This window comes from Aethalodelphis obliquidens, unplaced genomic scaffold (genome assembly GCF_003676395.1).
Source record: "Aethalodelphis obliquidens isolate GAN/ISIS:26980383/991018 unplaced genomic scaffold, ASM367639v1 scaffold3, whole genome shotgun sequence".
In the NCBI taxonomy this organism is placed as follows: Eukaryota; Metazoa; Chordata; class Mammalia; order Artiodactyla; family Delphinidae; genus Aethalodelphis; species Aethalodelphis obliquidens.
In genome coordinates this window covers 25,008,565-25,033,704 of record NW_020837947.1, presented here as the reverse complement: position 1 = coordinate 25,033,704, position 25,140 = coordinate 25,008,565, and the positions used below count along the sequence as shown (strand labels likewise).

Sequence of the window (25,140 nt, the reverse complement as noted above, 5' to 3'; positions counted from 1 at the left end):
AGGGGAGGGAGGTGGGGTTGGGCAAAATAGGTGAAGGGGATTAAGATGTACAAACTTCCAGTTATAGGGCTTCCCTGGTAGCGCAGTGGTTGAGAGTCCGCCTGCCAATGCAGGGGACACGGGTTCGTGCCCTGGTCCGGGAAGATCCCACATGCCGTGGAGCGGCTAGGTCCGTGAGCCATGGCCGCTGAGCCTGCACGTCCGGAGCCTGTGCTCCGCAATGGGAGAGGCCACAACAGTGAGAGGCCCACATACCACAAAAAAACACAAAACAAACCAAAAAAAAACCCTTCCAGTTATAAAATAAATAAGTCACAGGGATATAATATACAGTATAAGGAATACAGTCAACAATACTGTAATAATTTTGTATGGTGACTTATTAGGATTGTTTAGTAACATATTTAAATATCATATTGGTATGTTGTACACCTGAAACTATATTGTACAACAGTTACACTCCAATTACAATTTTTTAATTAAAAAGAAATTTAAAGTAGCCTAATAACTCGATACCCGTTGAATCTTAAAAGACCAAAATATTGTAAAATTATTATCCATAAGTTAAAAGCATGAAAGGCTCACAATTATTAGTATTTCCAATGTGTGTCACCTTTTAAGCCTAGTTTAAAAGATAATGCCTTTTTTTCCCCCAAGATTAAGTTTATGTCACAAAAATATTTAAATAGTAGTATAACAAACAGTAGCATATCAAATGAACACGATGCTGGTCTAAGATTAAATTAGGCCATATAGGGACTTCCCTGGTGGTGCAGTGGTTAAGAATCCACCTGCCAATGCAGGGGACACAGGTTCGATCCCTGGTCCAGGAAGATCCCACATGCCGTGGAGCAACTAAATCCGTGCGCCACAACTACTGAGCCTGTGCTCTAGAGCCCGTGAGTCACAACTACTGAGCCCACACGCCTACAGCCTGTGCTCCGCAACAAGAGAAGCCACCGCAATGAGAAGCCTGCGCACTGAAATGAAGAGCAGCCCCCACTCGTCGCAACTAGAGAAAGCCCGCGCGCAACGGCGAAGACCCAACGCAGCCAAAAAAAAAAAAAAAAAGTCCATATAAATTTATGGCAGATGACCAATTTTTTATACCCTTATCAGATTTCTGCAATCTAGTAAACTCATCAAATTCCATTGCCATTTATCTTATTCCAACTCTACGGGAAATCTAGGAAAATTTCCTCCTGTCAAGTTGGAATGGCTCTCAGTTTCTAAACCATGGCTTTGTTCATTAAAAACTGAGTTTATTGTCTGTGGAGTGAGATGTAAGTGAGTACGAGCCATCATGAATAAACAAAGACTTTTCAAACACTGAACTGATGGTAAGAGCAAGGCAAAGCATAATTTAAAGCCAGGTTATGCCAGTAACCACAGGAGGGAAACACGATACTAAATGTAACAGAAGCTCTGTCTTTAACACATACGTCTCTTGCAACAGAAATTAAGAGTAAAACCATGCTATTGTTCTCACAGTACTACTTGGATAAAGGTGTCACTGTTTATTGTGTCCTCTGGTTTCCCAGCCACAAATTTCTTCCTCCTTCCTTTCATGTCAAACTATTTTCTTTAGCGCAAGAACAATGGACGAACACCTTGGTAGACCAAAGTTTTTAATATAGAAGCAAAAAATACTGTCCTAGGATTAGATGGTTACCTAAACATCTTGCGAATTTAATACTGTTCTGTCCTCCAAACCTTCACATATTAAACTATTCTTTAGACTTTCTGTTTTAATATTGTATATATGCTGAGAGAGTCTGCTGCAAGAAGATTTAGAGTTATCTTCAAAATCACTTTCTCTACTGGAAATCCTTGATGAATTTCCACTCTCTTTGTTTTGCTCCTAAATGTATTGAATTAGTGACAATGAGCTGGAATATACAGCAGTCACAGACAGTTCCAAAATCCCAGTGGCTTAATACAACAAGAAGATTCTTTCCTGCATGTTCTCCTGGTCTAGGCAGAGCTACTGGGGGCTCTGCTCACCACAGTCACGCAGGGACCAGGCCGAGGGAAGGTCCTTCTCAGCTTGTGCTTGGACCATCAGGCAGCAGCGCTGGGAGAATGTGCGTTTCACACTGGCTCTGGGAACTTCTGCCAGAAATAACCAGAGTTTACTTCCGCTCCTATTTCTTTGGACACAAGCAGCCACATACACAGCCATACCTAACTTCAGAGGGGACGAGGAGGGGCCACCCTACCTCATAAGCGAGGGGGAGAATGAGACTATCCCACACCAGCTCTAATGACTCCTCCAAAAAGAGGGACAACACTGAATCTATGATTTTCCAGATTCTTGTCACCCCTTCTCCCAACACTTACTAAGTGTTTATTTCCAATCCTTCCTGAACGAGACTGAGAGGCTTCCGATGTGGAATCTGCGATGAAAAGCTACCCTGCTGTGTTTCAGTAACAGGGCGTTGACCTTTGGGAGGGACTCTATGGGGAAGCCACTGAGTGTCTGGAATCCAGGACAAACCAGGCACCGCTCACCACCTGTGAGACCTGGGGGACAGCATTTTAACCTTCTAGAAACTCAGATCCCACCTCTAGCGCTGGCACAGTACTTCTTCTGGGAAGCTATCATGAGAATCAGTCAACAAATATTTCCAAGTACTTTGCTCTTTAAGGTGAGAGACTAGGTCAGGGTGTGTCAGGACTTTGCACAGAACACTCCACCTGGAGGGTGCTCAAAAAACAGTCACTGCTGTCAGCATTTACCACATAAACCATAACTACCTCAAACTCTCCCACTTTTATTTTTTTTCTTTTATTTATTTTTATTTATTTATTTATTTATTTTGTGGTACACGGGCCTCTTACTGTTGTGGCCTCTCCCGTTGCGGAGCACAGGCTCCGGATGCGCAGGCTCAGCGGCCATGGCTCACGGGCCTAGCCGCTCCGCGGCATGTGGGATCCTCCCGGACCGGGACATGAACCCGTGTCCCCTGCATCGGCAGGCGGACTCTCAACCACTGCGCCACCAGGGAAGCCCCAAACTCTCCCACTTTTAAAAGCCAGTAAGCAATTCCATAACAAGACCTGCTTGGCTACACAGTTGTTTTTTTCTTTTTAAATAAATTTATTTATTTTCTTTATTTTTGGCTGCATTGGGTCTTCGTTGCTGCATGCGGGCTTTCTCTAGTTGTGGTGAGTGGGGGCTACTCTTCGTTGCGGTGCGCGGGCTTCTCATTGCGGTGGCTTCTCTTGTTGCGGAGCATGGGCTCTAGGCACGCGGGCTTCAGTGGTTGTGGCATGTGGGCTCAGTAGTTGTGGCTCGCGGGCTCCAGAGCACAGGCTCAGTAGTTGTGGTGCACAGGCTTAGTTGCTCCGCGGCATGTGGGATCTTCCCCAACCAGGGCTCGAACCCGTGTCCCCTGCATTGGCAGGCAGATTCTTAACCACTGTGCCACCAGGGAAGCCCTACACAGTTCTTTAAGATTCTACACTTTGACCAAGCTGTTGGCTACGTCTTTACCAAAACATCAGGAGGTTGTATTGCTTTTCCCAAGTCGATATGACACTCATACGGGGATTCTCTTACTGTCAATGGCCTGAACATTTATTTCTAACTCCTCTCAATCCAAAACAGAGCACAAATATTTGAATTAATCTAACTACAAAATTTACAAACCTAATCAGTTTCATGTAAGACAAAGCCTTATACTTAGGGGCATTTTTACACTGAAAGAGTATCAGCCAGGTGCTTGGTAAATGTATTTGATATACTGTAACTACCAAAGCAAGGAGAGAAAAGGATCAAGGTTCTCTGATCTGAAAGTATGTGTGCTGGGTTGAACTGTGTCCCTAGAAGAGATATGCTGAAGTTCTAACCCCTGGTACCTATGAATGTGACTTCACTTGGAAATAGTCTTTCCAGATGTAAGCATGTTAAAATGAGATCACTAGAGTGGGTCCTAATCCGATATGACTGATGTTTATGGGAAGAGGAAAAAGAGACACCAGGACCATTCAGAGACACACTGACACAGAGGGAAGACAGCCTTGTGAAGACAGAGGCAGAGACTGGAGTTATGCTGCCGTAAGTCAAAGAGCATGTGGGATCACCAGAAACTGGAAGAGGGCAAGGAGGGATTCTCCACTAGAGGTTGAAGGGAGCATGGCCCTGCCAACACCTTGATTTTGGACTTACAGGCTCCAGAACTGTAAGACAATAAAGTTCTACTGTTTTTGTTTTTAGTTCTACTGTGTGAAGCCACCCAGTCTGTGGTACTTTGTCATCACAGCCCTAGGAAATTAACCCAGTGTGGAACCAGGAGATGCTAAGATGTGAAAGACATTCATAAGGATCTTCAAAGAAATGGCATGGGGTGCCTTTGGCAGAAACCTTAGAGCATCATGGAAAAGAAATTGTGACAGGAATTGGGCATCTGGAGATGCCCGTTTGGCTACTGAAGAGCTGTGCAACTCTGGGCAAGAAACATCTGTTAGCTTCAGGCCCAATCTCTAAGGTCCCAAGAAAAGTTACCCTTTGTAGTAGGAAAAGGCGAGATGTAAAAACAACTCTCAGCAGACATACTAACTACTGCATATTAATAATACTGACTTTGATTGAGGGCTGCCTATGAACAAGCCATTGCTCTAAGCACTTCACATACAGTAAATCATTTACTCTGCACAATGAGCCTAAGAGATGGGGATAATAATTATCCACATTTTGGCTCCAATTGGTGGAGCCAACATTAGAATCCAGGTATTCTGGCCCCAAAGCTGGTGCTCTTTCCTGAGAGTATCAACTTGCTTATGACGAGAAACTACCCTCCTTCATATCTCTCTGTACCACCCTTAATTATGTATAAAATAACATTAGCCTTTATCTAGCAAATCGGTACATTCACTTTTGGGTTTTAGTTTCCTTAAACTCTTTCCGAGAAAGAAAAGGTGTTAAACTAGTTTGATTATAGTTTTTCCCCTATACTTTCATTTCCATAACAACAAGAACTAAAATATGAGTACAAATGAAATAAGTAAATGTTCATCTAAAAGGATGTTGGTATTTAAGGTCTACTAAAATTAAGATTAGAGATGGACTCTTAACTTCTCCTCAAAGGGAAAGCAGGTCTGTAGGTGAAAACACTGCATATCTCAAATGGGTAATGAAAAGATTAGCAGACTCAGAATTTTAAGGAGAAAAAGAAAATCTTTTGATCCCTTCTGGAAGTTATTTTATAAATTCTTCAATTTATATTAATTATACATATTAATATATAATGTATATTACCATCATCAGTTCCCAAACCCTCTTATAGACGATGGCAACCAGGGTCTACTGGCCGGCAGTGGCAACCGCCACGCTTACAGGGAACCCAAGTCACTGTGCTACTTCAAGATAGCTCAATCAAAATCCTTTGAGGTTTACTTCAAATCCCCTTTTCCACAAAGCTTTCCCTAGTTACTACAACGTTCCATGCTAGCCTGAACTCTTCAATATTATAAACCATATCACATACTTCCTTAGATCCTCTGCTGTGCCAGGTCCAAGTGGTGTTTTTAACGAAAGAATAGCAAAGAAAAGGAGTCAGGAGGTAGAGGAGCAATTACTGCCAAAAAGGCAGGATCGAAGTTGGAAGAAGTCATCAACCCCTAAGACAATTCTCTTTTCTCGGTTCCTCAGGTACAGTCCAGAGGAAAGCACCCCCATGCCACGTTTATCTGTTAAGTCATAAATGTTTATGAATCATCTACTACCTGCCAAGTGCTGTTACAGGCACAGGAGATTCCACAGTGAACAGAACAAACAGAAACCCCTGTCTTCATAGAGCTTATGCTCTAAGAGGTCACAGACAACAAACAGTAAAAAGAATCAACTACATAATACGTAAGAAGGTCCTAAGTGCTAAGAGAAAAATAAAGCAGGGAAGGGCACAGGGAGTGGTATTGAAGCAGGGCTACCTGAGTGGTGACATCTGAGTGAAGAAAGTGGGTTCCATCACCCTAAGAAAGAGCTGGAGGGAAGAGTGATCTGGGCTGGGTGAAGAGGAAGGACAATAGGAGATGGTTAGACAGGTAAAGGGGGAGCAGGTTACATAGGGCCTTGGAGGTTCCTTTAAGGACTCTGGCTGTCACCACGAGGCCGGAGGGTAGCCTCTGGAGACTACCAACAGAGAAGTGACATGATCTCACCTGTATTTACCACCTTCCTCCAGATGCTGTGACTCAGCTAACAGTACTCAAATACATAAATTCCAACTAAACCAGAATAAGAGCCTGAACGTTACCTGTATGAGGAAAAGTAAATCACCTAGTGATGCTAGTAAAAGCACACTGGCATTTTTACCATTGATTTGTATAATTTGTCATAATTAATGTTTTCATATTTATAATTCCGTAAGAGACAATTATAAGTGAAAAATTTCATGAATTTATTATAAAGACTTTGAAGTATACTCTGAGAGAACAAAGTTTTTAACTTAAATGGTTACTAAATTCTGACTTACTTAAACGAAAGATAGAAGGAAAAGGAGGAGATGGAGAAAGAGAAATTGAATGCAAGGTGGGAAGAAAAGGATTTGTCGTTTATTCCCTAAGGAAATGATGTGGTAAGATGAGTGGACGCTAAAAGGGAAACAAGTGAGGTTTGCTGAACATTAGCTTGTCTGAGTAAGAAGAGAAAGCAATGATAAAGGAAGTATTTAAAATGAGCAGCACTGCTGTCCTTAAAAAACTAAAAATAGAGTTACCATACGATCCAGCAATCCCACCCCTGGGCATATAACTGGAGAAAACTCCAATTCGAAAAGATAGACGCAGTGTTCATAGCAGCACTATTTACAATAGCCAAGACATGGAAGCAACCTAAATGTCCATTGACAGATGAATGGATAAAGAAGATGTGGTATATATACATAATGGACTATTACTTAGCCATAAAAAAGGATGAAATAATACCATTTGCAGCAACATGGATGGACCTAGAGATTATCATACTAAGTGAAGTCAGTCAGTCAGAGAAAGACAAATATAATATGATATCACTTACATATGGAATATAAAAACAATGATACAAATGAATGTACTAACAAAACAGAAATAGACTCACAGACATAGAAAACAAACTTATTGTTACCAAAGGGGATAGCAGGGGAGATAGCAGGGGTAGGGGAGAGAGATAAATTAGGAATTTGGGATTAACATATACACACCACTAAATATAAAATAGGTGAACCACAAGGACCGACTGTATAGCACAGGGAACTATATTCACTATCTTGTAATAACCTATAATGGAAAAGAATCTGAAAAAGCATACACACACACACACACACACACACACACGTACAACTGAATCACTTTGCTATACACTTGAAACTAACACAATATTGTAAATTAATTATACTTAAGAAAAAAGAAAACAAGCACTGCTGCATTAAAAGCCAAAAGGACTAGTTAAGAAAGATTGTTTTGTCATTTTTCAGGTTATATGTATAGTGGTGGTGTATACGGGCATGAACAGCTAGGAAAGTGCTGAAACATTCAGGTCAAAAGCACAATGTTGGTATTTTACAACAGAACAGCATTTAGATGTACCATACTTTAAAATCTAAATGTGGTCTCTTTTTAACAGATTAAATCTTTCATAATCCTCCTCCTATAATTCAAGGTCATTAACAATTGGGAGGACTCCAGTTCCAAAGTTAATTATAAATAGTGGTCATGATGTACTGCTTCAGTGAGAATGTTCTGTGATGAACCACAGTCTAAAACACTCTTTTTTTCAGATCACTGATTTTTAAAGCCATTACTCCTGATGACACTTAATAAATGCGTTATTTTCTAAACTGAAAGCCCTTGGCCATCATTTTGATTTGTGTGTAAAATATTTCTGTGGGAATTGAAGGAAAGCAGATATTATACCTGTCTTATGGATTATAAAACACAAGTGTTTTAAGTTTCTGGTAGATCCAGGTTTCCAAACTTCTATCCCAGTTATTTATCCATCAGATTATCAATGACAGGGTCAAACGCCAGTTCTATTACATATCTTTGTCCGGTACCAGAGAACTGAGAACACAGAAGACTACAAACATATATTTAGAAGAAAATCAATAATCAATCCCAGTCCAACAGCTGTATCAGATCTTATATAGCTAAAGATTCTAGTTCGAGCTTTCAAGTAATAAGCATGTAGGAAAAATTTACTGCACTCAATTATTATGCTCTGTAAACATTAGGGAACTTATTTTCTTAATGAAAATCAACCCAAAATGTATTTTAAAATAGAAGGGATCTGCCTTCTAGTACCTTAATTTATTGGGTTTGGCAATCCTGAGCAAGGGAAAGAAATCATACTGATACTGTAGTTCAGATTCTGCCTTGCCAGTCATGTATACTGGATTTTCCAAAATTACATTTGGACTTTCCATAAACTCTTTTCTTCAGAACAGCTGTACGTCAATTTATTTAAATCGTCTTTAAGAATCAACAAATTAGAACATAATTAAGAGACTATAAATGGTCAAATGTTTTTAAGTTATTCAGTTAACTGCAGCATATCAAGTGAGTTGAAAAGCTATGTTACATCTAAAGACACCATGGACTTAATATAGATATTTTCAATGGATATTGTCCTAGATAATTTGACAGCAATTTAAAATAACAGATTCCAAATAAATATGCCTTTTTGGTTTACTATTACACTAATGATTCATCCCTTTCTGCCCTCTCCGCTTAAGAGTAAGAGTTTGAATTGATATGAAGTTATACAGCAATACTTACAATGATATAAAAGCATATTATTATATATGAAGTATTATATCCAAATTTATCTTCCAAAAACTGCATATCTGAGTCCATAAGACAACTTCTTTATCAATCGTCACGTCAAAGATACTTTGCATCCAAAGTACGATAAAATAAAAAAGAAAAGGAGAAAATATATGGCTTTAATGATGGAGCCCAAGTCTCCCTAAAAGTTCTGAAATATCTCCTCTCTTAATGGTGCATCTGAGACAAAATGTTCCAGGTGTTAGAGTACACTTTGTTCAACTGCAGGTAAGAAAGAGACGGCCAATCAGAAAATATGCCAACAATCACCCACGTGTCAAGGAGAAGGAAGCGTCCTGGAAGGGGATGAATCAGTTTGTTCAAGTAACCTTCTGCTAACAGCCAGGGAGATGAATGGCGACAGTCAAGGGCTCAAACTCCGACAGTCAACAGCTGTGTGTTCGAACCTTAGCTTGCGATGAGCTAGTGAAACTGAAGGGGTACAACTCTCAAGGTGTTTACGATTTAGCTGACTGATTAAACAAGTTCACATGACAATTTATGGAGCACTGGTTCTCCCAGTTAAGGTGCATCAGGATCCCCCGGGGGCTTGTTAACCACTTGGCTGACCAGTGGGTCCCAGAGTGTCTGATTCAGTGGGTCTGGAGTGGGGCCGGAGAACTTGCATTTCTAATAAGTTCCCAGGTGATGTTCCTACTGCTGGTCTGGGAGCCACAGGAGGAGAAAACTGTTTCAGAGGAAGGTAAAGTGGCCACGGAGAAGGAGAAACAATATTAAAGGTGCTTGATGTGAAATCCATTCAACCATTTGGGGTAGGAGTGACATAAAAGGAAAAGTCTTCCACTTAGAGGAGAGGCTCCCGAAGAAGGAAGCAGAATTTTCATAGTTTAAGATTTCCTACATATTCCAGGTGAGAAATGATAAAAGGCCCGAGGGGAAAAGAGAGTTCATCTGTTGCTTTTATTATGTCACAGATGATCCACACTCACCAACAGAATAACTTGAGAGGAAAACAGGAAACAAAGGACAAAAGAATTTAACAGATCACTGCAGGAGGAGGAGAAATGCTATATCTGGTATTTACTTTCGGTTCCTAAGGAATACTGTTGTTTTCAGAAAAAGCTTTAGTTTTGCTCCTGTAGAAGTACTTTACAGGTCAAGATTCCCTTAAACCGCTTGAAGAGGTCTTGTTATTTTAACGTACCGCATCAGCTCGGCTTTAAACAAAGCTCCCTGATTCAGGCTGCTTCCGCCTCTCCCTTGATTCCAGTGGTATCTCCGCCCAGTGTCCTGCATCACCCCGATCCCTTTACTGCAAACTTTTAACACAGAACCAGATTTAACCATTTAAAAATGATGAGTCAGGTTATGTCACTCCTGAGCTCAAACCTCTCCAATGGCTTCCCAGGCCCTGAAAGTAAAAGCCAATGTCCTCCTAAAGGTGTCTAAGCCAGACATGATTTACTCAGTGTGGGTGGCCAGGGAGTTCATTAAATGAATGAACCATCAGTACTTGAAAGGGTACTGTGATTATGTGACAGAAGGGCCGGCCCCATCCCTCACCCAGGTGTATTTTATCTTTGGCCATACTTTCCATCTTAATTTACCCAAGGCATGGGACCTGCCTATCTATCTGGTACACCACCCATGTCATCAGTGTTTATTAAGCACAACTGGCAGGTATGGGTTGGGGCCAGCAGCAACACAGAATTTAAGGGGGAAGGGGTCCCAATCACATATATGTTCAGGAAATAAGAGGATGAGGGAAGAGCAGGTAGGGAAGATGATACTCAGTGCTCTGTTTGGGTTATCTATACAAGAAAATTTGGTCTTGGTACAACTTCAGGGACACTGACCAAATCCAGCATGAAAACATTAATTCCATCACGGGTAACTCCCCCAAAGATTTCTGGTCAGAGAGAACAGATGTCACAGGAAAGCTCCCAGAAAAGTTTTGGGAAGGAGTAAGGTAGAAGACAGATGGTCAGAAAAGCCACCTTTGAAATGGATGGGTTTTGCCAAAGGAGGGGGGGAATGACAAGCAGACTGCTGAATTCATACGCCTAACACTTACTTTGGCACTATTCCAAATGACTTCTCATTTCAATCTCCTTAGTGAGTTTGGGGAGATAAAGGGGTCAGGATGGGAAAATGTGGTGTCATCAGCTCAACAGTCACACAGGAAATGAATCTGCTAATATACTGAAAAGGCATTGAAAAGAGTCTTTTCGCTCCATACCCTGGGACCAGTATCTCCTTCACTGACATGAAACACCACAGGCAATCTCACTTATGCAGAAGGGCAAAAAAAGGTCATTTTGACCGATATTCTCCCTCTATGGTTAATTTCTATTAGGGTGGAATAAAAACCTCCCAAAACGCAGGAATTAAATATTAAAACTTATACCATTGGATAAAACTGTTAGCTTTATTTTTCATTGCAAACCATGGAAGGAATTATTCCTCAAATGTTATTTGCCATGGCAGAAAACTGGTTTTTAACATTTCTTCTCTTCACACACCCATAGTCATTTAAGACTTGAAGAACTAAATCAGATTTAAATGAAGGTGAAAGCTTTCTGGTGCCCATGATAAATGGGAAGGTGCTGCGAGTTTGCAAGCCCTAGTTGAGCACCACCAGAGCACAGCCAAACTGGAGGTGATCTCATTTCACTTTAGAATGAAAAAGCCCTATCACTGGCAGTCGTGGAGCATCACCAAGGTTACTCAATATCAAATAGCCTGCAAAGATTCTAAACGAACACCAGGGACTTCAGTTGTTCAGGGAATGATAACAACCTTATCCACAGTACCTTCAATGTAGCATTTTTATGCTGCGCTGGGCGAAATATAGCAGCCACTCAAGTTACTCACTTTATCAGGAATTAAAATGGAATTGCTGAAACAGCAGACTGACCATGGACACAAAAACAAAACAAAAAGCCTTTTGTTTAAACAATCCATAGTGCTTTGTTGAGACCTGGATCATTTAAATGACTGTCTTTGCTATTCTATCTTTTGTGTTGCTTACCGTTAAAAAAAGGCAACAGGTCTCTTTACCCACTGAAAAAGCAATGATTGTTCCTTTTTCTTTGCTCTTGCATCTGACTTCCCTCTCACAGGTTAACTACCCTTTCAGGGTTATCATACCCAGAGAGTTAGTATTATAAAAAATTTTGGGTGGCATCAAACCAAACAACAGAAGTTAAACCGCCACCTTTGTATATCATCCCATTCCGTTAATTTTTTATTTTTGTCTTTGCACTTCTCTTTTCTCAACAGAGAATTCAATCCATTGTTTCATCAGGTTGGGCAACTTTCCCTAAGGATAAAAATTCCAAAGGAAGTCTAATGAAATAGTAAACATTAAAAAAAGTCTTTAATAACATTACCATTTGTCTTTGAAAAGTCAACCTAATTAAATTCACAAGCACTGAACGAGAGAGCTCCAAATGAAGTCACCCTTCTCACCAAGGAACTAGCCACATAGTGGGGGCCATTTTTCTATCAAGACTCCAACACCCCTTAATAAACATATTCAGTGTTTTTTTGCTCCATCTCAAAATGCCCTTTCCCCAGTCCTGTCTGGGAACTAGAAGTCGAAACCTGACCTCTGCCTGCGCCCGTTCACTGCCTGCTGTCTCCTCAGGGAATGCTCCCATTCTCTCTTTATATTTGCAACCTTTTCTCCTCCTGTGGGCTCTTTTGTCTACAACCATGTTTTAATTGGCTCTAGTTTTTAAAACAAATAATACTACTACTTCTAGCCTGCCACCACCTCAAAATACTGTCCTTTTTCTCTTTGCCTTGTTGACATCATTTATTTCTTAAAAAATATTACTTGTATTATTTTTCTGCTTGTTAAAATAATTATCTCGTGAAACCTGGCTTCTTAAATCCACAGACCCCCTTGAAACCACTCTTTTGACGGTCACCAATGACTGCCTACTGACCAATTCAGTAGCCTCTCTTCCGACTCTGCCCATCCCTGAGCACCATGGTCACTGCCCCATCCTGATTTCCTCTCTTCTTCCCCAGTTATTCTTTTGCTGACTTCTCCTTCCAGCCCTCTAGATCAAAGCCTTCCAGGCTCAACCTTCACAACTCCTCTCCCTGCACTCTTCTCCATCTCCAATCTCCTCACTCTCGTGTTCTCACCACTTGTTCTGTGACTGATCTTCCTCGTGAGCTCGAGATGACCTTTCCAGGACCTCCACAAATACAAGAGTATTTACAGTACCACGCACTGGGGTCACACAAATGACAAGAAAAGGTCCTGCTGCCAAAGGTCTTGCTGTCAGGTGGGGGGATAAACACGTGAACACAATTACTAGTTTAATGGAGGGGTGTAAGGTTCTGTGGGCATGTGTAGAAAAGTGGGTAAGGGATGCCCAGGTCTACCCGGAGGAGTCCAGGAAAGCTTTGGGGGAACCCGAGCATCAACCAGATGACCCTTACAAGGGGAACAGGAGTTGGCCAGGTGTGAGAGGTTGTGGTTTAGAAGAGAGAGGAAGTGGACTGAGACGTTGGGTGGAGAGAAAGGGAGGGCAAGACAAGCCAGGGTTCCCACAGAAGGACTTTATCCTTACGTGTAAGGGCACAAGGTAAAGATCTTGGGTGTAGGAGGAGAGAAGCATGGGGAGAAAGGGTGATTTGTCAGGTGAGGCTGGACAAACAGGGGTAATGAAGGTTCTCAGATGCTAAGGGAGTTCGGTTTTATCCTGCCAATGGTGGAAAGCTGGTAAAAAATGATTAATGAGAGGCATGATTAGATTTCTGTTTTAAAGACAACACCCATGGACAAGGGTGTGGCTCAGTGATACCACCATTATCAAGCTTGTGAGTTATTCACACACTTCTCTCTCTGACGAGGTGTAAACTAGGAAAGCAGCCATGTCGATTTATCTCTGACTCTGCTGCAACATCCAGACCAGTGCCTCACTTGCTGGGTGCACTTAGAAACTTTTATGTCACCACAAACTTAGATTTGTGGACAATTCAATTTGTCAGTATTTGTGTTCAGCCGTAAATTGTATCTTTGTGTTAATAAACTTTGCATATCACTCTTAAACAGTTAAAAGAGGTCAATCAGAATTTTGGAGCTTAGAAGGGAACTTGGAGATTGAAAATTGTTTTCCAGAGGAGGAGGCCAAGTACAAAAATGGGATATGGGGCTTCCCTGGTGACACGGTGGTTAAGAGTCCGCCTGCCAATGCAGGGAACACGGGTTTGAGCCCTGGTCCGGGAAGATCCCACATGCCGCAGAGCAACTAAGCCTGTGCGCCACAGCTACTGAGCCTGCGCTCTAGAGCCCACGAGCCACAACTAGTGAGCCCACATGCCACAACTACTGAAGCCTGCATGCCTAGAGCCCGTGCTCCACAACAAGAGAAGCCACCACAATAAAAAGCCCGCGCACCGCACTAGAGAAGAGTAGCCCTGCTTGCCGCAACTAGAGAAACCCCGCGCGCAGCAACGAAGACCAAACACAGTCAAAAATAAATAATAAATAAAATAAATTTACTTTTTAAAAAAAGGTATATGATTTTCCAACGCCTCATGGGCTACTGACAGCACTGGAATCACAATTCTGGTCTCCTAACTCATTTTTCAGAACAGTTACTGACAACAGAACAAGATGTCAATGCCTCTGTGGTTCAGGAAAGATGAGACAATTACACATCCTACTTCTGTTCAGCGGCTTTTCCAGAATAACAAACCACTCCCTGCCCTGCCCTCAATTCTATGCCTATTTTTGTTTAAACTAGTAAATAAGTTAAAATTCTCCATGAATGAGTGTAATGTAATGTTTCTTTCTTATAAAAAAAAAAATGAAAGACAATCCTTCTTTAACCAGTGACATTTAACCATCTCCTTTTGCACATCAATTTTACCAAAGGATTCTTCAGGAAGAATGTAAGTACAGGAGTAGGCAAAGAGTAAACTGGCTACAAGTGCTAAATCATTGGTATACTTAATGTTTCTCTTCCTTTCTCTTTCTTTCCTTTGTCGCTTTTATAACCTATTTATTACTCTCTTTTTTTAAGTCCATCGAGTTACTAATGACCTACCGTTGCCCTAAAAATACGCACCAAATGCTATTAGGATGAAACAATGGTTACAGATGTTTGTCACACGTGATGTCTCACGATGAAGCCTCCTTTATTTCTCTTAAACATATTTGACTTTTAATGAAATCAGGAATGAGTGAAGAGAAGTTTTCATGAGCAACAGGGAAGCCACCACCTTAGGCTATTTTGCATTTCCTAAATTAACTGGCTGAAGAAACCCAATCTGCCGTGAGCCTTTGGATTCCCCGTATAAGCCCTGTCCCAGTGACCTTTCTGGAAGTTGAGGGCAGCTGAAGAGGCGTCAGAGATAGGCCCTTGGGATCTGAGATCAGAACAGGCCAGCATGGGCTGAGAAACCTGATTTGGAGTTCTGGGCAGAGCCATTTATAAACGGCAAAGCAGCTGTCAATCAATCCCTTAACTCTGATAGGTCCTGATCTACAAAATGGAAAGGGGATTTATTTACCAGAGGACCGGGGAGGGCCCTTCTAGCTGTAGCATCCTGGGCGTCTTTCAGAGGTTGATGGGGAGTCGGGGAAAAGGAATTTTGCTCATGTGGATGAAATGAACAAGTGTCGACGGCTGTCACTGTCATCTGACGAAGCTCCTTGTTCTCTTCCTCTCTTCCTCCTCCCCACTGTATATCCCAGGAGCATAATGGCTGGGAGAGCAAGTGTCAGCTAAATCATGACAGCCTTTTGGGAAAGAGGGCTGAAAGTTCTATCTGTATTCCACTGCACTTAAAAGGCACCCTTCTTTCTACAAACACTGCTTCCACATTGAGGCGCAGGTACTTTGAGACACTTTATATAAATAAGTTGGTTTTATTCCCACGAAAACAGATATTATGATCTTATTTTATAGATGAAAAAAAAAAGCTCAAAATGTTAAAGAGATGCACTCAAAATTAAACTCAAATAATATATTCCTAGTACATAAAAGAGGCAGGATGTGAACCTAGATGTGACCCATGCACTTTTCATGAAACCTGGGCTTTTCCTACTAGAAAGCAAGAACAACAGGAGGTTTCTGGAGTTCAGGTCATATTCTATTTTTTGACCAGAGTAATAATAGTTACATAGATGTTTGCTTTATAATTATTTGTTAAACTGTGCGAGTCTTATGTATTTGTCTGTGTTCTATGTCATAATTTTTAAAAAGTGACAGAAAAGAAAAAGATGAAAAATTCATTGTCATTAGCACAAGGTGGGCAAAGCAGATGTTCGTCCTGAGCCTGTCTGGGTGGTGAGCAGATGTATCATTGCAAGACAGAGAGCTCTCGGCCAACATCCCCCAGGTCATGCCTAGAAAGGTGTCTTCCAGAAAGCTCTGTAAAAAATGCCACAGGACCCCCAAGAGGAGACTCTATAACCAAAACCACAGGGCACCTGGGATATCCCAGGGGCCCATCAGCCCAATGCAGACAGATGAGACCACCAAGCCCCCTCATCAAATCCAGAGATCCCCACAGCCCTTCCCAGAACAGACTTACTTGTCCAAGTCAAAATGCAGCTAGTAGGTGGTTTCTTGACAATGAAAGGTAGATGCAGTGACCCTTAGATAAAGTCTGTGTGTCACGAACTGTCAGAGAAACCTGGCTGGGACTACTTGGAAACCTTGTCCATAATTTTAAGAAAGGTATACCACTCTTTAATGTTAAACAGGTTGGTCTGTACACACACACACACACACACACACACAATTGTTTTAAATCACTTGGTACAAATAGTCATTTCTTCAAAGTGTAAATCCCCAATTCTTATCTCTCCAGGTACAATAAACATAACCTTCTGACTCTGAATTAACACAGGCCAGATCCAACATTCCACCCTGTGCTTGCACTCCTAATTCTAGAGCCACAGAGTAGGCTGACCTGCTAAAATATATTTCTTCAGGAATGAGAGCTGTGACTAGACGGTTTCTGATACCAACAACAGATGCTCTGTGAACTAATTCAGGCAGGAGTTAACACAGATGCAGTAACCAAACTGCCTGTTAAACATACTATGAGAAAGTATGTTTATCTCTCTCTCCCAAGTTGGCCTTTTGGGGGAATGAAGGCTGAAAAATAACATGTTTGTTTCAGCCTTTAATAATCTTAAAACTGTCAAATGAGGCCTACAGGTTGTGAAGAAATAAAATCTGAAACTTTCATTGAGTCTGGGCGAGCCCACCTCATCCCTCAATTCCCCTTTTCCCACTGAATTGTGGCCCCTTCGATATATATAAAAACTACCTAGATAAAAATTTAGATAGATAAAGGTTACTGATCATCACAACTAACTCTGATGAAGCGCATGAAGGGTTCAAATAACTATGGAAATTAAAAGGGAAGAATTCTGGAAATTCAGTAAAATTCACTATTCATTACTAGCCAGATGTCCTTTTTCCCCAAATATCAAAATACTCTTAAAATACGGGTATGGACTTCCCTGGTGGTGCAGTAGTGGGAATCTGCCTGCCATTGCAGGGGACACGGGTTCAATTCCTGGTCCGGGAAGATCCCACATGCCGCAGAGCAATTAAGCCTGTGCGCCACAACTACTGAACCTGCGCGCCACAACTACTGAGCCCGTGTGCCACAACTACTGAAGCCCATGCACCTAGAGCCCGTGCTCTGCAACAAGAGAAGCCACTGCAATGAGAAGCCGGCGCACTGCAACGAAGAGTAGCCCCCGCTCGCCACAACTAGAGAAAGCCCGTGCGCAGCAGTGAAGACCCAACACAGCCAAAAATAAAAAAACAAAAACAAATGGGTACACGTTTGTACTGTTGTTAGCAATAAGTCATTACCTAAATCTCTAGTAACTAAATAAATCAACAAAACCAAATCATTTGATCCAAGAGCATGGTCACTAAATTCTATCAAGTTCTCCAGAGACTAGCCCCCAACAACAAATATAAAAGATCTCTGCTTTATTTGGACGGGAATGGAAACCACCTGCTGCAGGCACTCCACATGCTGTGTGACGCACCAGGAAAGCCCATCTCCTCCGCAGCGGGGGAATGGGAGAGTGGTGGTCTCCCAGTGCTGTTCTGGCTGACCGAGCTCTCCCCTATATGCCCAGCGTACCTCACGCCCGTCTCCATTACACTACTGTCTGTTTACTTCAGTCTTGACACCAGACAGCAAGCTCAGCTCTTCAAAGCTGGGGACCCACGACCTTTTGTCTCTTCATTTAAAAACTCCTGGCATAGCAAAGAACTGATTCTTAAAGACGTATTAAGTAGTGTCTATTATCTACCTTTATGTACTAACTCAAGCTTAGCTTTTTCGTAAAAAAAGTGCCTTCCTCAACCACTCTACTGACCAGTAAGCATCTGTGCATTACTTTAACATAAGCAAATGTTTACAACACTTAGTTATTCATTTGTTAGTATTCACTGTATCATTTCCCTCTGTATTTTATGGTCCTCAAGAGGGGAGCTGAGCGCCCCACAAAAACTGACAGAACAGCTCCGACAATGAGCATTTAATGATTAAGAAAAAGCACCAACCTGTTTAACATTAAACGATAGTATTTCTTCCTTAAAACAATGGACAAAGTCATAGTAAGACTAAAAGGAGGAACAAAATATTAGAATGCTCGTTGTGAATAGTGACCTACCTTTCTGTATTTTTAAGCAAAGGCTGTTGAGGTCATATTAACTTAGACTGATAATCTTATATAACATCATACTTTAACAGCTGCCATATAGTAAGGGACTGGAATTTTTCTTTTTAATCTTCACTGATAATGAGGCAATAAATACTCTGCACTCATGTGTTTATTTCGAGTTGCTAACATGATGTAGGGGAAGTGGTATGTGAAGTTCTGTGCATGTGACTAAAAGTAAATAAATGAAGAACAAAAGAACTCAGATGTTCTTTCTCGTTTCATCTTTCTCAACCACTATTCTTCAAGTTATCAGTTATCTGAAATCTCTTAAGGTGCATTTAAATCCAGATTTAAAAGTTGAGCTGTAAGAATTTCCCAAACTTATTAATTTTATTAATAGTAAATCCCTTCGATGAACGATTTTAGGGCATTTAAGCAATCACTGAAGCATTTACCTTTTCAAAATAAAATCTAAGTGTAGGCAAAACCAGTGGTGATGATATTTCATAGGTATCTGTTGAACAGTCCAAAAGAAAATAAAATCAGAAAAATCTATATACAGATGCTCAGTGTTCTAAGGGCAGAAAAGAGAAGCTCTGATCTGGTACTTGAAAAATACATGAAAGAGGTAGTGAAGCACAATTTCCTGGAGAGCTATCAAAAAACCACTGGGCCTGAATATTCAAACTCACATATACCTTTGAGAAAGCATTCTCTACAAGCCAGACCATGCAGTGTTCTGTCTTCAGAGCAACAAGAGAAATGTTAACAATGGCACTCCCTCAGGGGTTTGTCCTGGGAACCTTGCCATTTAATCTTCTTAGTAATTCTTTGGTGGAGGAAGGTGAGCTCTACGTAGAGAAGCTCTTTGTCAAAATTTACTAAAGACAAATCACTAGGAACTGCAGGGATCTAGAAGAAATTGTGGCTGGGTTTGGGCACCTCATGAAGTCAACAAAGGTCAAAGTACAACTCCAAGGCCATATGGAGGCGCCCAACTAACGCGATTCTTCTCATTTAAGCGTTTAGTCACTAAATATACAGGGTATTCAGTCTAAATGAAAAAGGGAGCTCAATAATGTCCTCATTGCTGGAAAGTCCAATGCCAAGACTGTAAGATACAAGATACATAAGACTGCAAGATACATATGAGATAACTGAGGCATTATAAAAGCTTAAAGGAAGAAAAAACAGGGCCATGATAGAAAATGTTTGTACAGTTCTGCTCGGAATACCAAATCTATTGTGAGTCTACAGACAGCTATTCCTTCTCTAAGCAGAGATTATCTGCTTTCTTTAATTACAATACAGCAATTTTTGGCACCTCTCGGGTATTTTTCACACTGTGATTTGCACTCTAGGTATAAGTATAAATTCCACGAGAGCTGAGACCCTGTCTGTGTATTCTGCATTTCTGCCAGAATAATAGGTTTCAAACAAAAGGTTGTTAAAGGCAGCAGTTAAGAATATGGGCTCTATAGCCTGAGACTGTCCAAGGTTAAATCTTGGTTTTGCCACTAACTTTGAGATCTTAGGCAAGTTTCTAATCTTTGTGTCTCTACGTTGTCATCTGTAAAACTGGCACAGTAATGGTTTGTAGATTATTGTGAGGATTAAGAGATAATATGTGCAATGGTTTAGAGCAATACTTGGTATAGAGTTGAGTGTTTAGTAAATGTTAGCTAGTAACCACAGCAGTTATAGTAACAGTACATTAATATATGAATTACTTAATAAATGACTGATACACAAGTAAAAAATATCATAAAAATTAGAGGGGTCCTCATGCTGGGTTTTTCTTGAATCGATAACAGTATTTCTTAGATGTAAGTCTTAAACAATTAATTAAAATATAGGATGCCTGATTAAATTAAATTTCAGATAAGCAACAAGTACTTTTTTAGTATAGTTAGATCCCAAACAGCACAGAGGAGGAAACTGGTAGAAGCAGAGTCTGGTAGGATAAGAATGTTGGTTTGTTGCTTTAAGAGCAAGTTTCTGAATCTTAAAAGTCACTTCTTCCTCTTTTAAAGAACGTCCTCCCTCCTTTATCACTTTTAGGATGCCTTCTTTGTACCATGCGTAAACTCTTCTTAACATCAGCAACAAGCTGAGGTAAAAAATGAGAATTTTAAACTAGATACAGGTGTACACTCTTCCTGGATTTCCTACTGGCCACAGTGCACTCTGCCCACCTGGGCTTAAAGGAGCCCCGTTGGGTGCTGCCCAAGTTCTGATAAATCAAACCACTCTGCACTCCTTCACAGTCTATATTTAGGTCCCCTTTCCACCCAACTTGAACTAACTGAACAAACCATTACAAAGTACTAGCTTTAACAATTTGCTTTGAATACTTACAATAGTCTTAAAAAGGCAGTGGCAAAATTCCCCACATCAGCAGGTGTTTATTTGGATTAAATTGGTACTAGTGGTTTAAACATGCTCGAGGGTTCTAACATGGAGCAGGCTCTTTAAGGACAGTTTTGCATATCTGTAAACCGGCAGCTTTCAGAGCCCAGAACATATTAGGCATGTATTAGGTTCTGAGTATTTATGATATTTTATAAAGACACAGCATACTATCCGTTCATTATAAATAGCAACTAAATCTATGCTTTCAATTCTAACAGTCAATAATCCAAGAACAACACGCTTGCAGGGCACCATCTTACCCCTCAATACTGATTTGAGGTTGAGCTTGGCTTGGCGGTGCAGGTCCTCTACGCAGGGGGGTCTTGTGGTGGGAAGGAACACATTCTCCTGCTGGTGCCATGGAGCAGTGTAGTGGACTGTCCATCGACTCTCCTCATCTAGGTTGGAAACAGCTGTAGAAAGAAAGAACACATTCAGAGGTCAAATTAAATGTGTTACATCAAGGTGAGTTCTTGGTACCTAACACATCCATAGGTAAGGGCCAGCAAGGGAGAAATGGAACAAATTTTGAATAGGATTCAATCTCAGGGGGCTTCCCTGGTGGCGCAGTGGTTGAAAGTCCGCCTGCCGATGCAGGGGACACGGGTTCGTGTTCCGGTCCGGGAGGATCCCACATGCCGCGGAGCGGCTGGGCCCGTGAGCCATGGCCGCTGAGCCTGTGCGTCCGGAGCCTGTGCTCCGCAACGGGAGAGGCCACAACAGTGAGAGGCCCCCGTACCGCAAAAAAAAAAAAAAAAAAAAAGACTCAATCTCAGATCACAGGGGTCCTTCCCACTGTGTTTCGTGTTTGTTCAGTTAATTGCTTCCCAGATTTTTAGGCCCTCCCTCTACTCCAATGTTAGAAAGCGATTAACAAAGTCAATGAAGACCTCCAACTCCTGCTGAACTCCGCCATGACAAATAATAGTCAATTGTACTATGTCATTGCTTTAGTAAATGTTAGATTGTCAAGACAGAAAACAAATTTTCTACTAAGAAGTTGGGACCAATTCTTTCCCCTCTAAGGCATTATTTTTAAAACATCACTGTTATAAACTCAATTGAATTTTTACAAAACTAATCATAAACATTCAAGGTAATACATTTAAATAGCATATCTAATTAGAAATCCATTTGTGCTACAAAATTTTCTCTGTATTTCTCGCTTTCATGGAATACTTTTATATTTCAATGTTTTTAGAAATTCCAATGCAATTGACTTTTCCCAATATAATCCAATTCAATTGAATTTTTCCAACACAAAAGAGATTGAGGACATCAGAGGGGGAGATGACAGGTAGGCTAAATCTCTATGACAATTTTCCTTTATCCTTCTAGGGACTGGGATCGCTTTTTCTACGCATTTCATTTTTTCCTGACAACACAATCTAAGTGGGGTACCAACACGAAACTGACAGCACCATAAATATTCAACAACAATTTTTTAAATACTCTCTATATAACTGCTGCCATAAGCCAGGTGTAGTAGAGACTAAAGAAGTTTGAGAAGGACCCTGTGCTGAGGCAGTTACTGAGGGTGACTAGTCTAACTCCTGTAAAACCAGCAGATACGACAATTGTGAGTCAGGGGCGAGTCTTCCCCTACCTCTGACCTATGCCACACAGGGCACTCTGGGCATACTTGTTTCTACAACATAACATGTCCCTGGAAATGAGACCATAAAGTAGACTCGTAAAATAAAATCAACAGGTGTGCATGAACTATTGAACCTTTCTATTTGAACATGTTTAAAGTTAACCCAACGTACCTTACAGTACAGCTATTACAGCCATTAAACAGATCAAATGAACTAATATATGTAAAGTCTTAGCTTATGAAATAACTCATGTAAAGAACGGTTGTGGCAAGAGCAGTGCAATTACTTGAAGGTAGCTCCTGACTTTTCAACCATCGCTGAAGAGGAACTTGGCCTTTCTCAGTGCCCCTGGGAACACAAGCCACCACATATACTATGGTCAGCGCTCACCCCATATACCATCTTCTCTACAGCTACTGAATTCTACAAGGCGGGCTTTAAATAATTCATTTCCTAAATCATCCCACCTTCTCCAGTTGTAAGATAAATTAGTACTAGGGACGTGATATGCAACATGATGAACACAAGTAACACTGCTGTGTTCTATATAAAAGTTGTTAAGAGAGTATATCCTCAGAATTCTCATCACAAAGAAAAAATTTTTTTCTTTTTCTTTTGTATCTATATGAGGTGATGAATGTTCACTAAACATATTGTGAAAATCATTTCATGATGTATGCAAGTCAAATCATGCTATACACCTTAAACGTACACAGTGCTATATGTCAATTATATCTCAATAAAACTGGACAAAATTTTTTAAAACCATCCCACTTTCTCCATAAATTGCGAAATGGGAAAATAAACATTGAGAACTAGACATCAAGTTAAATAAAAACAGAAATGTCCTGTGTGCTTTCTGCTTTTAATGTTTGCTAAAAGCAGCATGTAAACTAGGCACCTGGCATTTCACATAACCTCCGTGGAACAAATGTTTTGCATGGTGCATAGAACTATCAAACTTAATCTATGAAATCCACAGAGACCCGATTTAGTTCTTAGTTATGTATCTGAGAATCTTGCACAGGGTGGGACTCACCATATGTCCCCCAAAGAGTAGCCACAGTTAATTACAATGTTTTGCGCTAATGTCTATTTATTTGAAAGACTGAATTACCATACTTCATAGTTGGAAAATACTGAAAATTGGAACTCTTCCTATTCGCCAATTACAAATCAAATCCAAGTAATAGTGTCTGTGTAATCACACCATCAGCCCCACCACACAGCTACCAAACTGGCTCCTAAGAAAGAACAGTTGTCTCTCCCCTGGTGTATCTCACTCTTGCCAGGGCAGACTTTAATCAGCCCATCCAAAGACAGCCTTCAACCAGGGAAGCTGTAGAAATGAGCCCCAAGGGCTGTTCTTTTGCTTTCTCCAGAGTTCCTCTTACCAGTGGCTCCTGCCCATGGCACATATATCCAGCTTAAATCCACTGGTCCAAAAACTAAAGTAAAATAAAATAAGCCAACAACTATGTAAAAAACAGAACCATGTATTTATAAAAAGTATACTTTCCAAAGAATGAAGAAGCGCCTGGATTAAAGAAATTTAAACCAGTGGTAAGAATACAATGAAGCCACATCACAAAAGCTATGTACTTTACAATGACTGATCAGTCTAGACAGAGCCTGTCCTTGAGCTCTTAAATACCTAACAGAGTGCCAGGGAGTTTTAGAGGATCATCCCCACCAAAAATATGTGATACATTACACAGAGGCTCCTCATATATTTAGCCAAAGAATCAAAAAACCATACACTGTACATCAAGGCAGACATAAAGTAAATACAGGGGTTTTTTTCCCTCCCCTTCTTCAAAGGACTTCTTTTGAGCAGCAGAAATGAATTCACCTAAAATCCCAACTATAAATAAATAAGACATGCTAAAAAAAAAATCACAGAATGCTGCCCTAGAGTTACAAAAGTCTGAGGTGTTTGAACAACTTGGTATAGAATGGAGTTTAACTCATGCCAATTATGCTGTTTCACACTCTTAATTCCGTCACTCGAAAGGATGAAGTAGTACATAAAACACACACACACACACGCACACACACTCGCATGTAGTGGGGGAGAAAAGAAACTACTTACTTTTCTTCCTAAAAAGTTTAATTAAAGACTTGATCTTTGTATTAATAAAGACCACCATTTCCAGGATGTCTACATAGGGCTTAGAAATTTGAATCACATTAAAAGCTCAGCGCAGCAAGCAGGTGGCAAGCGGCATCCTTCTGCTCCAGATTCGAACTTTCTTCCTCTGGCCTTGAATCCTTAGACATCTGCCCGGGGTGATGTAACTTTGAGGTTGAGCTTATTGTCAGGCAGTTACAAACCATTAACAGTCCTTGAACCTGAAACGCTCCCACTGAAACCTAATCTTTAAGGCTGAGAGCGGCCAGTGACAACGTGTACAGAAAGAGAAAGCCAATCACAGTTCTTATTTGCATGATAGTCACATCGGTCTTTCTGTCTTGGTGCTCAATTATTCAGTTTTCTCTCCAATAGATCAGAAGTTTCTCCTCTCTGGATTCCAAAAAAACAGTGCAGATTTTCCTTAAGGAAGTTGAGGTGAAGTAAATGTGTTCCCCATTTTCACTGGGCCACTGTGAACATCCAGATCTTTTCACTGGAGCCGCCAAGTCTTAGAGCCAGTCTGTTGATTCTTTGACTCCCTAGTTAAGTCAGGCATTTGAACT

General features: G+C 40.9%; 1 protein-coding gene across 4 annotated transcripts in view; it reads right to left on the bottom strand.

The window, feature by feature from the left end:
• NHSL1 (NHS like 1) overlaps nt 1-25,140 on the bottom strand; it is a 238,658-nt gene that overhangs the window by 37,899 nt on the left and 175,619 nt on the right. For all 4 annotated transcript variants that reach the window (XM_027085228.1, XM_027085198.1, XM_027085210.1 and 1 more), the window contains exon 2: nt 21,106-21,258. In XM_027085228.1, the coding sequence (XP_026941029.1) occupies nt 21,106-21,258 (153 nt within the window). The remainder of the gene's footprint in view (nt 1-21,105; nt 21,259-25,140) is intronic.